General features: G+C 39.0%; 1 protein-coding gene across 3 annotated transcripts in view; it reads left to right on the top strand.

Annotated features, from left to right (window-relative positions):
• Positions 1–876: 876 nt before the first annotated feature.
• The window catches only part of RPTOR (regulatory associated protein of MTOR complex 1), a 347,409-nt gene continuing 332,313 nt past the window's right edge, over positions 877–15,972 (top strand). For all 3 annotated transcript variants that reach the window (XR_010025185.1, XM_063120110.1, XM_063120109.1), the window contains exon 1: positions 877–2,493. Coding sequence is in view for 2 of the 3 variants with exons in the window: in XM_063120110.1 (XP_062976180.1) it covers positions 2,332–2,493 (162 nt within the window). In the remaining variant the exon portion in view is untranslated. The remainder of the gene's footprint in view (positions 2,494–15,972) is intronic.

Genomic DNA, 15,972 nt, shown 5'->3' with positions numbered 1-15,972 from the left:
CACACCTGCAAAAAAGGTTGCTCACCCAGCCCAATGGTATTTGCTAAGCATTGGGGTGGGATCTGATTGTGGTGTATTTATTTATGTGTCCGTATGATTTCAAAACAGAACATGAGAGATGTTTTCCTATTGTGTATTTTCATTCTCATGTAGATGTATTCTGATATAGTATTTGTAATGTGTATTTCACTTTTGTATTGATGTATTTTTGTATATTGAGTGGAGAAAGTAAACATATTGTGTATGTATATTGGATTTTTTTTGGGGGGGGGGGCCTGGATTGTTTCTCTATGCATTAGCCACACTGGCTCTTGTTTTAATTCAGTTTTGCCCACTGGGTCTGCCACATGCTGAGTATTAGTGTGTGTCTGTGTGCTTGGGAGAAAGGGATGAGGGCACAAAGGATGTTACAAATGCGGCAAAACTGCAGGTAGGACTGAGAGATATGTGTATGTTAGAAATAAAAACTTTTTTCCATTAAAAATAAAATAAAAAGTTTATCTTCTTAAAAATCCTATTATTTTCAACACAAAGTTTTCTAAAGTTCTGCATCCTAACTGGGCTTTGTCAATGTCCTAGTGACCGGTTTAATTTTTGTGAACCGCCCAGAGAGCTTCGGCTATTGGGCGGTATAAAAATGTAATAAATAAATAAACAAACCACAGTTCTGCCTGTTGCATGGGTGTGCATGTGGGGCGGGGGGGGGAGTCCACGCGTGAGGCGGCGCCTCCCGCCCGCTTCAGACTGTGAAGCTGAATGTCTTCAGGAGAATGCTCAGATCGTTGCCAAGACAACCGAGTCTCTCCAATCCTTCCCTCCGTCCTTCCTCAAACTCGCTGGTACAGAACGCACTTGACTCGGCATGAGCCGGCTGACTGCCCGTCGCCGCGATGCATTCTGGGCCTTCGCAATATGGCTGCCTCCTTGTTGTGCTGCTGAGGGGAGTTTGCCTCTCCGGGACGTTTTCCTTCTGTTCCTCAAACCTTGCTATCTGGGGAGCTTGTACGTGAACAGGAGCCACCAGTTGCCCGTGGCGGGAGCGCGATGGGCTGGATTGGGCTCCCGTCGCAGCATCCGAGCAGAAAGCAAGCACCCCCGCGGGGGTAGGACGATTCCCCCCCCCTCCGGCCACCACAAGGTTTCGGAAAGAGGCCGAGGAGGGAGACCCTGTCCCAGCGGCTGAACCGGAGTGACCTCTCAAGGGGTGGACTTGTCGGAGGGTGAGCCGCTTTCTCCTACATACCAAGGATAGGCACAGCCACGCCTGGAATAGAGAGGCGCCTACGGCCAAACTCTTCCCTGCAAGCTCCATCCTTACTAATTATCATTTTGTATGAAATAGGATTCCGAGCCGCATTCCTATAATCCTGTCTTGGGCGGGAGACCATGTTGCAAGGTTCCTCTTTCTTGTAGCTTCGATTGTGACAAGGATCTTGCACTAAGAACCTTTCAAATTTAAATCCAGAGCAGAAATCAACCCTCTGAAGCTGCATACATTTCTGCTAATAGCACCCTCAAAACAACAATTAAAAAAGCACCTTCGTCTTAAAAGGATACAGGTTGAAGAACAGTTCTTAGTTACTTCAAAAGAAGTTCCTTGATCTGACTCCATCGTGGATAGGAATTTCCTTCCATCTCGGCTTTTGCATTGCTCACAATCTCTGTTTAATATAAGGCATCCACTTTACTTTGAACAAGAGTGCCAAACCTGTCCTCCTATCATTGTAATTCTATATTTTACCCATTACTTGGCCATGATTAGACCACTCTACTGGACTGCCAATTCGTAGTCACACTCTTCTACCTAAAATATTTCTAAACCTGCTTTCTCAAACTTTGTTTTGAACAGATACTTCCTGCAACCCTTCTGATAAATTTAATTATAGTCTATATTGTGGGCAAGAACAATTTAAGTAAAGGCAATTGTTTGTAGCCTCATTATATCTCCCTAATATTGAGATATGGTATACAGGTGTGTCTGTCTTGTTCCTGAAAAAGGCTGGAAAAAAGTTCCGCATGCATATCTGTGACTCATTGACTCATCCAGACAGTGATAATCTCCTGCCAGATAGTTGTCCCTTGCATAGTGATTGCATTACTCCTCAAGCTTGTCCATTCCAAACAGGAATCCCCCAGCTGCTGAGCAGAGAACATTGCTACATCCTCTCTAGAAGACTAGCACATGCAAATCCACTTTGAACAAGGCATCTTCCCATGTAACATCTGGAACAGCGGTTGACCAATTCCCTTACCCTTCCATTTACTTTTGTCTGCACACTTCGTTGGAGTGGAGATTTCTGATCACTGGTTACATTGGTTTCACCTCCTCTGATGGAGTCCGATATACTGCAATCACCTCTCCTGGGGCTTGGGGAGGAAGATGAATCAGACATGACTGACTGGAATCTTCCTCTGGCATTCATGAAGAAGAGGCACTGTGAGAAAATTGAGGGCTCCAAGTCACTGGCTCAGAGTTGGCGGATGAAAGACCGGGTAATCATCTCTTAACAGCTGATTTTATTTGGAATGAAGGGAGATTCTCCTGATACTGTTTATTCACTCGGGTTTTGTATACTGTCCTTTAATACAGGCCTGGAGCCTTTCTTATACTTATTCAATTTCTTTAGTATCGAACATTTATTAAATGGCTACAGTGCATGCTAATAAACAAATTATGAGTGTAGTTAAAAAAGATTTAAATTAGTCTTTTGTATCTAGACAGAAAATAATTCAATGCAGATTTGCTTTGCTAAACAGATTTAGAGCTTTTTTTAGTTGGCCATCTTTTCATTTTAACTTATTTTATTTATTTATTTTAAATAAGCAAATAATATATTTAATCAAAATGGAATTGAGAAGATTGTATTTTAGAAATAAAAAAAAACTGTATATCCTTAAGAACTGCAGAATCTTTGTTGTAGGCAAAATGATAATCAAATTTTGCATGAAATACGTTGCTTTCTGAAATGATCCAGTAAACAAGCTCCTGGCCTATTTGTCTTCTGGGATCATGTGAAAATTTTTTTTGTTGCCTTTGAGCTCTTCCAGGGAGTTTAAGTGGCCAAGTTAATCAAAATTAGGGATAAGTCAACATACCTTCTCACACTCATTTTAGAATGTAGAATTTACGTTCAAATAAGAGAAAACTTCAAAGCATACATGTTACTGAATATTTTGATGATACATATTTTAAAGTATGCTGTGAAAATTAATTAACCAAAATTGTTAGGGATACAGTCTCATTGTAAATATGTCCTGGTAGTTCTAACTGTGTGAGAGCCAGTTCCTGTGTTTTTCTGTGCAGTTACAACAGAGCATAGGTCAGTGCTAGGTTCTCAATGCTGGTAAGGACATATTTTGTCCCGTTCTTCAAGTACTGTGACCGAGTCCTGCCCTGTGGTGGTTGTTGCTACAGAAGCTTAGATGTTGTAACTGCCATGCCCTCTTGTTTGACATCTTAATGGCTATCAGAACATGTCTGTTCCGGTGGCACCCGTGCATTTTTGCACTAGCAAAACACAATAGCAAGGGCACTTAAAGATTCCTGGAGAATCCAGAATAGGTCAATGTTGCAAGTAGGATATTTGACCCTATGGTCCAATGGTCTGTCTCAGTTGTAGGTTTTATTTATTGAACTGGATATGATAAATTTCTGAGACCTTTTATTTTGCTTTTATGTAGCTTTATGATAGCCATTATATTCTATGAAAAATCAAAAGCTATTGTGTAGTGTGTCTTTTCATCTCATGACTCTTTCATGAAGGGGGAAATAGACATATATTTTACTTGGATGTAAGTCAAGGGAGAACAGAAAACATGATTACATAAATATATCATGGCCACAGTTGCATCAGGAACTTTTTACTACTGGTCCCCCTTCACAGATTCTGACTCACTAAAGACAAAACAAAATTCTGTTTGTTCCTACTGGCAACAAAACTGTACAGGGCTTTGTTTGTAAGCATCTATCTATATCCTGGTCTTACTTTTGAGTGAGGACTATCAGAATTCAGGCCAGGGCTTGTTTCTCCTGCTAGCTAAGGCTTGATCCAAGAAAGTGTTAATAGATGGTCTCGGAACATTCATAAAATGCTTTCCCCCCCCTTGAGTAACTATAAGTAGTCTTTCTTCATAAAAAAAACCCCTCATACCAAGCATTTTCTGGACAATTTTCACTTAAGTCAACTTCAGCTTCTGTAGCAAATGCAAACAGCTATTTGTAGTTCATACACCATTTCTCTGACTTAGGAAAAGGTAATTAAAAGGAGACAAGTAGGACCTGCAAAATGTTGCAGTGTGGAGTGCTCCTGTTCACGTTTCTTAATTTTTGTGAACTGCTCAGAGAGCTTCGGCTATTGGGCACTATAGAAATGTAATAAATAAATAGCCAGCCATGCACTTTGCCGGAAAACCCTATTCCATTCTCTCCTTTCTGTTTTCCATTTCCCCCCAATGAAGGTTTTTGGGAGTGCAGTTTTAGCTGCCGGCGCCACTACTATACTTTCCACAGTGACAGCAGCAGCTAAAATTGTGGCAACTATGCAGAGGAACAAGGCCTGTTGGGAGCGTTCATCTTGTTTCCAAGCAGAATCACTCTTCCAGGAGTGTGATTCTGCTTGCAAGCAAGGTGCACACTCACATGTGGCTTGTTTCACTGCAAAATTGCTGTGATTTTTGCTGCCTCACAACTGATGTGAGCATGTGATGCACCATTTTGTCTTCTCATGGCAATCTTGGCAGCATGTTTTCAGTGACGCAGTGGTTTGGGGGCCACTTGTTGCTCACTCCTGCTGTATAAGATAACAGCTCCACCTAGACGGCAAGGCCAAACACTCAGAGTAGAGAGGATTCTAAGACTGAGTAATTAATTTACGGGTCTTGATCAGCTTAAAAAGCATACAAAACATCAGAGCTTTTACAAAACAAAAGCACAAAAGCACTGACTCAATATTTGACAACAGTTGATTCTGTACTGAACAGAGCATGCACAATGGATTGATTTTTTTTAAAAAAGGGCTAGATTCATGCTGGAGAATGTGCTGTAAATGAGGGGATCTGAGTCACCATGTGGTTGTCTGGTGACTCAGATTTGGTCACCAGTGCTGACCAGGTGACTTGTTAATTATAAACCTGTGCTCATACTCGTCTATGTGAGAAGTATGGGGTAAGCATATTTTGCAATGAACCCTACTAGAGTGAGAAATCATTACTATTTACATACTTTCTAAGTACTGAATTGATGTTTTAGTAAAGTATATTTTTATTAAGTTGATTTTTGAGATGGTTTCATTTTTGTGGTAACTCAGATCTTTTAAATTTCTTTAAAACAGATGAGAAAGTAGGTTAAGGGGTTATTTAAACTCACAAAGTGAATCTATAATGTGGATAATATTTTTGTCATTCAAAAACATAAAGCAAGCATCAATACTTTGAACTGGATGGCTGGTTTTATGTACTATAAACACTTGGTATTGCATTGGAACGTTGCAGATTGGATCCATGTTATCTTTATTTTGGGATAAGTTGTGGAATGTTTTGTTACAATATAGACGATATCAGTCTGAATTCAATACATATATGCATGAGTCATTGCTACTAGCCTACTGTTTCAGCGGATTACAGCCAATTCATTTTGGGCTCTTCTAGTTGGCACATAGAGCCTGTTATTAGGAAGATTCCTGATATTTAGTTGTTTTGGTTTCTTTCCATTGGTCCTTTATGTTTTATATTTCATTTTAGTAATTTGATTCTTAGGATGTCAAATGGCTGATATTAGCTATTAATCCAGTGGAGCATATATTTTTTTTAAAAAAAGTTATTATTTTGTTGGGTCACAGATAGGTACATTTGTGCAAATGCTTAGAGCTTGCGTCAGGGAATAAACTTTTTTTCTCCTATTCCATTAATTGATTCCTTAAAACTTTGTTTCTCCCAATTTTGCTTGGTGATTCCTTTACCTGGGTCAATCAGGCAAAGTAACAATGGCAAGTTGTTTCAAGAATTCTTACATGCATTTTCTTGCAATATTTCAGTTTGGTTGGTAGGGCTCACAATGTTATATTTTTTATGAGAATGGACAGGGTGATCTCTCTAAGAGTTCTAACGTGGGGATTCTATCTTCACTTTAGGTATCATGTGAGCGCCTCTTTTAGTTTATAGTGCAACATATTCTGTGTGACCCTGGGATCAAGGACATGGTTACAATATTTGATTTTTTTCATTTTATATGCATTTCCTTTGTAATATCAAATTAAATCTGGATTGGACTGGTAGCTACATTTGTTTTTAAAGTAAGCAGCCTTGTATTTTTAATTTGGAATATAAACTTGCTGCAAGATTCCTAACACAGAGTTTACAAATCACCAGTTTTGAAGCTAATATTTTCAGTTTACTTTTGTGTATAGAAAAATGGTTTAGGATTGTAATTCTATATACAGTTTCTTGAATCATACATGCCCATACCTACTAGATTTTCTACTGAGTAAATCTATTTAGTATCAAGTGATATGAATGGTATAGCATTGACTTGAATTGTATTAAAATGCATTCTTAAAATATTGCTACTAAATTTAGTAATGTTTTAGACTTGAGAAACAAAGCCTTTTGGAGAAAATATTTTTCAGTATACTGCTCACTATGGAAACCTCTATATTTTAAGAAAATTCATTGATAAATCTAAATAACATGATTAAATGTTCACCATTCTCTTTGCCCAGAGTTCTGTTACTTTGCAGAGGATTTATTCTTCCTAACCTAGATCCATGTTATCTGTATGCTATCAGAATGGCACTGCTTTGATCTATTATTTATTTAAAGAATCTTTTTTTATCACGCAGAGTATGAATTACGCTTTGAATGTGGAATTAAATCTCATAGCTCTGGTAGCAAAGACTTCATTAAAAGGGTCTTGAATGTGTTGGATTTTTACTGACAAGTTGCTACCAAAGTCAGAACATTTAAATTGAACCGCATTTACTGATATTGATTTCTAAAACAGATGGGAAGCAAAAACCTGGTTGTAGTGCTTTCATTTTAATAATCCACCCTCCCCCATTGCCCTGAAAGTTACCAAGTAAGAATTGATATCTTTCCTTTATGCAAGGAATAGGCAACCTGATGCCCTCTAGATCAGTGGTTCCCAAAGTGGGCGGTGGTATTGCATAGGGGGGGGGTGTTAAGAGGCAAAGGGGCGGCAGGGGGACACTCAAGGTGGTCTTTTCCGTACCAGGAGTTTTGGTTACAGAAGAAAATTTCTGATCGTTATCCTGCACTATGGAGAGTGGCTCAGAAGCTCCTGGTTGCATTTCCAACATCATATTTGGTGGAATGTGGTTTTTGTGTGGTTTGCCTACTTCTTTCCAAGCAAAGAAATCGACTCCAGATTACTAAACGTGGTGATTTAAGACTCATGTTAAGTGACTTTAAACCAGACATTGGGAAACTGGTATCACTTCATCAAGCCCATCCATCACATTAAGAATTTACAGAATAGTGAGGTACTCTACCTTAGTTACTAAATGTGATATCTAATATTCTTGCTAAATGACTATCAGACTTTGAAAAGATGATATCCCTGGATCAAGTTCATCAATTATGTTTAATTGAATAAACTAAAAAATGTAATTGATTTGAATAAATATTCAATTAATTGTTACTGTTTTGAATTTTATTGTTATTATCTTCCTTAGTGGGTCATTGAACACTGCTATTCTGAATAATTATTTTTATAGGGTAGGGCGCACTGGGCACGGGTTTGTGGAACCAAGGGGGCGGTTACCTGAAAAAGTTTGGGAACCACTGCTCTAGATGTGTTGGATTACAACTTCTGCTGTCCCCGACCATTGCCCATGCTGGCTGGGGCTGATGGCGGTTGCAGTCCAAAACAACTGGAGGGCACCAGGTTGCCTACGCCTGCGTTATGGGAATAGGTTGGAAAGTTAAAGGGCTTGTTTTTTTCTAATGGATTAATAGAGCCTTTTGGTATCTGAATGACAAGCAGCAGTTTTAATATGAAACATATAGACAGAAATCTTTGTGTTCCGTTGGGAGGACTAAAATATAATTAATACATTTTATTATTAAAATATTAAATAAATAAATTAATGCTGGAGGTTATGGTGGCTGCTCCTAATTTACTTTTTGACCTTGTTGGCTGGTACAGGTCCACCTGTATTACTTTTGCATTGGGAGTTAGGGATGGGATGGATTTATCCAGAAATTGTGAGACACGGAGAGGAGGAGTACAAAGGCCTTGCATAGTGGGAGGGACATACTTCTTATAGTTCATTATTGTCTCCCTCAAACAAACTTGTGTTACACCTTACCCATCTCCATTCTATCATTGCAGGGTTAATTGAAGTGTCAGCGTCTCCCCCCCCCCAACTTTGTCCTTCTTTGTTTATGTCATTTAGCAGATGTAGTTCTGTAGAATGTCATGCTGACATAGCAACAGAAACTTGTGTATACATATGCATATGGAAGACATGTGGAAATCTGACTTCAACTGTGGTTATACTAGCAAAAGAAAACAGTAGTTATGTGTGATAGCAGTATGATTTAGGTGCTTGTACCATTTTGATGTATATCATGTCTATTTGAATCTTGCCCAACATGGCTTATTCCAGTTAGCTGAGGGGTTTTATTGGGTGGGTCCAGGGAGTGTGAATGCATCATTGTGTGAGAGGCTGGTTCCTAATGCCCTTGTAGAGGTGGTTGTATAGCCATTCGTGAAAAAGCCTTCCCTGAATCCAAAGGTTTATAATAACTACTGCCTGATGGCAAATACTCTCTTTTTGGGCATGGTGCTTCAGGGGGTGTTGGCAACTAAGTTACAGGCATTCTTGCAGGATAATGGTTGTCTAGCCCCTTTCCAATCTGGGTTCCGGACTGGTTATGGAATGGAATTGCTCTTGGAGTGGGTACAATCAGTAACCTGGCCACTGCATTCTACACTAGCTGTAGCTTCTGAAGCAACCTTAAGGGCAGTCACATATAGAGTGCATTACAGTAATCCAATCTCAAGGTTACCAATGCATGGATCACAGTGGCCAGGCTATCCCTGTCCAGGAACAGATGCCGTTGGCATATCAGCCTAAGCTTGTAGTAGGCACTTGTAGCCTCTTTGAGGTATATCATGCCTCAGTGTTTTAGGCATTATTTACTTTGGTTTTCCATCAGCCGTGAGCTATCTCTGTACCAACCTCATGATACTATTTTGTCTCTCTGTGTGTCATTTATGTTTGTTTGTTTTTATTTTATTTGTTTTTATTTTTGTAAGCTGCTTTGGGATTTGCTTCAAATGAGAAGCAGCATATGAATACTGCTAATAAATAAATAAATAGATTTTGAGAAAAGACTATAGCATAAAAGTTAACTTTCTGAACACAGATTATCAGAGCAATGGTTGCCAGAAGGTTAGGGCATATAGTTTCTTATCTGAGGCTCTGGGTTTGAATTTGATCTCACCATGAACGGTTAACTTAATTCATAGACCTAAAATAGAAAGCAGACATCTGTTATGAAAAATATCAGGAACTTACTGCTTTTCTGTGCAGAACCTGGCAAAAGTTTTTGGAATGCAGAACAAGGCTAGCCGTTCTCTACTGAGATAGATAACCTAGTGCCCTCCAGATGTTTTGGAGTACAACTCCCATTGCTCCAGCCTTCATGCCTAGTGGTCAGGAATTATGGGAATAGGAGTCCAGAAGTGCATTAGGTTGTCTATCCCTGCTCTACTTGTAAACTGAAGGATTGTTTTAAAAAACATCCATCATGATTTGGTCTCTCAATTTCCCTGCTCTTATTTCTGCAGTTGTAGATAAATGGAAATAAGCATTAATAGCCTTGAAATACAGGGTTAAGTAGCCATATGGTGGTGGACTGCTCTTGTGAGGGGAAATGATACAACATCTGTTCATTAGGCCAGTACCACTTTTTATTTTGGCATTGTATATATCTCCTTCATTGGGAGACAGGAGGTTATATGAACCTTTGAAAGTGGTGTAGAAATGCTTCTTCTATCCTTTCACATTACATGGGATATAGGAGAGCTTGCTCGCATTTTTCAAAGTATTTCTCTTCTCATCTCCATATATTTTAGATAGCTTTTATTGAATGTTAGTGAGCTTGGTGTGGCTCTAATACTCTACTTCTCCAAGCAAAACTTTCTCCTATTAGAAGTATGCCATACCTTGAACTGTGTAGTCTTTGTATAGTATTTTATTTTAAGATATTTTAATTAGATTTTTTCCTCATTCATATTTAATCTTTATCACAAGTACTGTTATCCATGTTGAAGCTCTAGAACGGGTGGGCAACTTCTGACCCTAAAGATATTGTCAGACTGCAACTCCCATAATCTTTACCTCATAATATCTTCCTTATGGTTTCTCCCCATGTGTAGATGTTCCTTTTTTAAGCATGCCCAGCTAGAGATGTAAAATTTCCAGAAATTTTGAAGCCATGGAACCCCCCCACCCCCCCGCATTTTCCCAGGAAAAAATGGAAATTTTCAGAAAAATTGAAAAAATGCAATATTAGCACTTTTTACAGAATCAAAGTCACTTTGTTACTTTTTTCGGGGTGGGTGGGGTTCCAGGCCTTCACATCTCTATGCCCAGCAAGCAAAATTTACCAGCCTCACTCACTTATTTCCTGAAAACAGATCTAGATTTCAAATAATGTACACTAGTGAATGGATCTGGCTTTGTACAGGTAGGACTAGCCCTTAGCTTGATGCAGCAAAGCTTCCAGCAGTCAGAAAACTGAACAGTTTGCCTGCCTGTATGAGTGAAACCACACCTACTGGTACCTCTAGGTATGGCCTATATCAGGTACATCCCTGTAGCCTCTTAAGGGAGGGGTCTGTTCACCCCATTCCCCTGAGGGGAGACTGCCCCACAGCAGGTGGGAGGGGGCAGACATTTAACTGTATGGTTAAATGTCTCCTAAATGTCTACTAATCTCTCCTGGGTTCAAACTTAATTTGCTACAAAACTATGCACTGGTTAGGGAGGTCTGTCTCTAGTGACTGAAAATATTGGAGGTGTCTATCCCCTCCATTTCCATGAGGGGGGAGGACTGCCCCACATCAGGGGTAGGGGGCAGCCATATAACTGTTCCTTGGCCTTCTAAAGCTCTCTGGTTTCAAACTGTATGGATTGCAAATCTATGCACTGGTTAGGGAAGTCTGCCCCAGTGACTGAAGATGTGCTGCAGGCTTCAACAACACAAACATACTTAAATTCAAATTAATGTATGATTTTAAAAACCCCAAAATAACCTTGAAATGCACAGCCCAGGCTCCCCTTAGTATGCATGCCAAGTTTTAGTTGTCTTCGAGCTACAGCAGGGATATATCCTCTTCTACTGTCATAGGTACTAACATGTTGAAGCTAGTTACTCCCTACCCTGTCTCTTCATGGGTGCAGTGGATTCCTGATTAGTGAAGAGATCTGGGGCAATTATGTGGGTTTATGGACAGCCTTGCCCATGAGCAATAATTGCAAGAACTGTATTTTAAAAAATATAAAACTAGATACTAGATATTTTATAAAATCGTGTGTGTGTGTGTGTGTGTGTGTGTGTATGTGTATTCTAAAACCTATGTATAAGATGATGGTATTAGAAATGTAAACCATTCCTACTGCAAAGGAAAGATTTGCAAATGACAGATTGGTAAGGTGTTATCACTATCATTTTACAAAAAGTATTATCATATCAGGTTTTTTGCTCTAGCGGATCTGGTCACTGATACCATAGCCACTTTCTCAGGATCCTGGTGTTTTGAATTCCAGACTTTACCCCCTCTTAGATATTTGCAATCATCTTGAGTCACTGCAGAATATATTTCCTATTTCAGATATGGCAGTAAAAATAGATGAGTGGCTCTAAAATATTTTTAGTAGTTCTATGATCTTTCTGGACTTGTGCTGGAAGGTGATAACTAGAGCCTTTATTTTCTTCTCTGTAAATGTGTCACTGCTGAGGCAGTGTTGTTGTTCAAGGATAACTTTTCTCTCTGCTATATAATTGCAGGCTTCATTAAGTGTAGTGAGCAAGATGTTGTATTTATTGTGCCTTCTGGAGATGTTGAAGTATACCCCTCAAGGTCAAATTAGAACTATCCTTTTTATCATTGGAGAATGAACAGCAGGAGGCAGACCCTCTGAAGTATTGAGTGGGTTCCCTGTCGTTAAGCGCTGTTCATCTTTCTGGAACTTGCTTAGTCATTGCCAGTTTTCCTTCATTCTCAATTTATTTTTTCTAATACAAGTTTCACTGTGTTCTTTTCTTTGATCTTCAAAAATCTTGGGTATCAAAAATTACCTTGTCCCTGTAAACAAATATTTTTGTATTTAGCACTTGGACCTAAAGAAGTTGAGCTTTTCCAGAGGACTGGCCAAACTTTGTTATCACTCAAGAGTTATTTTTTAAAAAAAATTCAAACTAAGAGTAGCTTTATCTAGGGATGCCAGAGAAATCAGCAATAGATTCAAATGAGTTTGGATTTCTATGAATTTGACCTGCGGAATTCCACCCCGCCCCCAAGTTGCCTGGATTTTGTGGATTTGCATGCCGTTGGTTTTTTTAAAACTTTTGTGGGCATTTGTGTAAATTCACACTTGTGCTACTGCACACTTGCACAAATGGAACAAAATTCTCTTATAACCCTAGAAATAAATAAATCTGAATCCATCAGTGAGTGGACAACAGAATGAAAGATGCCTGACAATCTGTAAAACACAGACTGAGTGGTTGACACTTGCAAAGCCTTGAGAAACTCTCATGGGCACTGTCACAACATGGCTGCCATGTGAGGATGCCCATTCACAAAATGGCTGCTGCAGTGGGTGCAGGCATTCCTAAAACACCCATTTCACAGAAAGGCAAACTCTTGAGCCTTAAAGACAAAATAAATCACAGGTGTCAGCAGGGCACTTTGTGGGTGCAGACAGAGGTGTCTGTGAGTGCAGTGGACCTCATGGATGCAGTGTTACCTACCCCTGCTTTGTAGTTTTAAGAATGGACAGATTCTAGGGTAAGATCCAGTAAATAGAAAACATATACACAGGTATAACTACAAAATGGATTGCTTTTGCTAGTGTAGTTGTAATTTGGGTTGAACTAACTGTTTATTATTTATTTATTACATTTATATCCCACCTTTTTTCCTCCAAGGAACCCAAGGCAACATACATAATCCTCTCCATTTTATCTTCACAACAACAACCCTGTGAGGTAGGTTGGGCTGAGAGTCTGTGACTGGCCCAAAGTCACCCAGTGGGTTTCCACGGCCGAGTGGGGACTAGAACCCACATCTCCCAACTCCCAGTCCAACACTTTAGTCACTACACCACATTTACTAACACTAGTTAGTAAATGATTAATCTATTAGTGTCACTGTTGAAAACAATATATGTATTATTTAATAAAAGTCAAGGAAATTAGAAGCTTTTTGCTCTGGGATGCTCATAGTGGAATTTCATGGAAGATCATATCTGTAGAATATGGAAAACAAAAGCAAGCAGTAATCTTGGAATCTAGTGCATGTTGTCACCATAGTCACAGTGAGAATTGACCTTTCAGCATGCATATGGCTGTGGACTACCTGCAGGGCCATGTGAATTATTAATATTTTTTCATGCTTTCGTTCAGATTTTATGCTTTTTTTAGTTTTTCTGCGCTAAAATATTTTTCTTAAATGTTATTTGAGTCTCTTACTGATTTTTGTTTCTAGCTCTTGAGAGAGCATCCGAAAAAAATGGATTGGGGGAGAGTACTTATGTGAACAACTCATTAATTGAAAGAAATCCTGAGATGTTTGGTAGGGATGGAAAGTTATTATGAGATGATCTGGACTCTTTACATTGGATCATCAAAGCCTAAAAGCAAGACAATATTTTAAGGCTGCCTGATGGAGCAGGCATTCTGTGTTGACAAGCATAGGTAATGTGAGGACTCGTTTGTTTGCTGTACTATTGGCGGCAGTTGTACAGTAACAGTCCCTGGTGTAAAATAATCCGAAGAGGTTCATAGTAATGTAATTTCCTACAACATTTCTATATTCTAGTATTCTACTCTGGTAGACAGGACACTGAAATTTTATTTATTTTGGGGAAGTGGATGGAACAACACATTGGACTCTTGCTTCAGCAGGATCTTTCCTATTCTCTCTGTCCTTATTTTTTCATGTAAAAGAAGTCTCAGATTCTATACTTCATAGTAGTCTTTAATATCCAAACATAGCAGTTGGGCATGATGGCTTAGAAGGAATTTATTAGGGATTGTAACAGTGCACAGGTAAATAGAAGCTACTTGATCCACCACTGTTTACTCACTTGCAGTGGCAGAATGTCAGCTCTGTGAGTGGGTTCAGAAAACATGATAACCAATAGTGGTTTAAATAGTCGACGGTTGGTTATTTAACCCCCATGGATGGGTTATTGTGTTGTATGGAGGGAGTTTTTTAATCAATGTTTGGTTATTTGACTAAAATAAACAATGCAAATAACCAATGCTGTGCAGAGTTGGCTAGTTGAACCACCATTTGTTATTGTGTTGTGTGGAGGGCTCTGTTGATTATTTCCTCTGCCACTGTTGGTTATTTCATCAGCCACAGATTCACAAGGCAAGGGTGGTCAAAGTGGTGGCTGCCGCTCTACTCCAGCTGGCAGGATAGATTTTCAGCAACGGTGGCTGATGGGATACTAGCAGGATGACTGAGCAGCATGGACTAATAGTCAACTCAACGCTGATCCTAATTCACACTGTGGTTGATTATTAAGTTGTGTGCAGAGTACCCCTAGATAAACAACTGTCAAGTTTATTATTATCCCACCATTGACTATCATGTTGTCTGAATGCAGCCATTGGTTTGTCTGGCTTGTCCCCAAGTTGGTAGTTTATATATTCTTGTCTATGCATTCTTGTGATAACTGTTCTAAATATCTTTTTAAGTGAATACATGCAGAGGAGCTGTATAAATAGAATAAAAATTGTCATGTCAAAATTATTCTCTGGTATCAGGGTGCATAAAAATATGTAAAAAAACTTTTAATCAATTTTTTTTTAAATGTCATAAATAAAATACCAAATTTCTCCCTAACTTAAAACATAACATAGTTACAATTAAATCTCATCATAAACATACTAAATCTGCACATAAAGTTGATATATCAGCCTAAGCTGATAAAAGATGCTCCATGCCACCAAGTTCACAATACTCTAGTGACAATACTGGATCTAAGAGCACTCCCAAACTACAAATCTGATCGTTAGGGGGAGTGCAACGCCCTCCAGAATAGGTTGAACATCACTTAGCCAGCAAATGAAGCACCTAGTAACAATACTTTGGTCTTGTCTGGATTGAGTCTAATCACATTGTCCCCATCCTCGGGCTTCAACAACTGAAACTCATCCAATAAAATTGGAGCAGACAGTGCTCTGGGCACCGCTACTAATGGAACTGCATTAATTGTGGTAGCCAATTTAATTGTAAATTAATATAGCTAGGTGGTCAGGTTTTATCATTGTTCAAAAAATGTATGCAAGAATTTCAGTGGAAAACTTGATTTAAATCAGTGAAAAATAAGCCAACACAGTCATTTTATGCATCTAGCACTATTTGTTCCATGTTACAAGTTTGAGAAAATGTTGGCTGGAGTAGGAGTACATTTTTTGTGTTGTTTTACCATTTTCAGTCTGAGCAGTGACTGGTTCTAGATAAGGTGAAGTAAACTCAAGTAAACTAAAGCACAATGTGAGAGCAATAATTGTAATAAATGAGGTTAAAGAACTGAACTACCCGGCAATGACTGATACAAGTAGGAGCTTTTGGGAGTGGGTTGCCACTGCTCCGTTGCACATATGAGGAATATTAGGCATACATCACCACCCCTTTCCTCTTCCTGGAAATGTTTTTGTTTTTCTGAAGGAGTTCTTTTCTGTTCTCTTGTATTTCTGGACTAATTA

This window comes from Elgaria multicarinata, chromosome 3 (genome assembly GCF_023053635.1).
Source record: "Elgaria multicarinata webbii isolate HBS135686 ecotype San Diego chromosome 3, rElgMul1.1.pri, whole genome shotgun sequence".
Classification (NCBI taxonomy): domain Eukaryota; kingdom Metazoa; phylum Chordata; class Lepidosauria; order Squamata; family Anguidae; genus Elgaria; species Elgaria multicarinata.
This window is presented reverse-complemented; position numbering and strand designations above follow the sequence as displayed.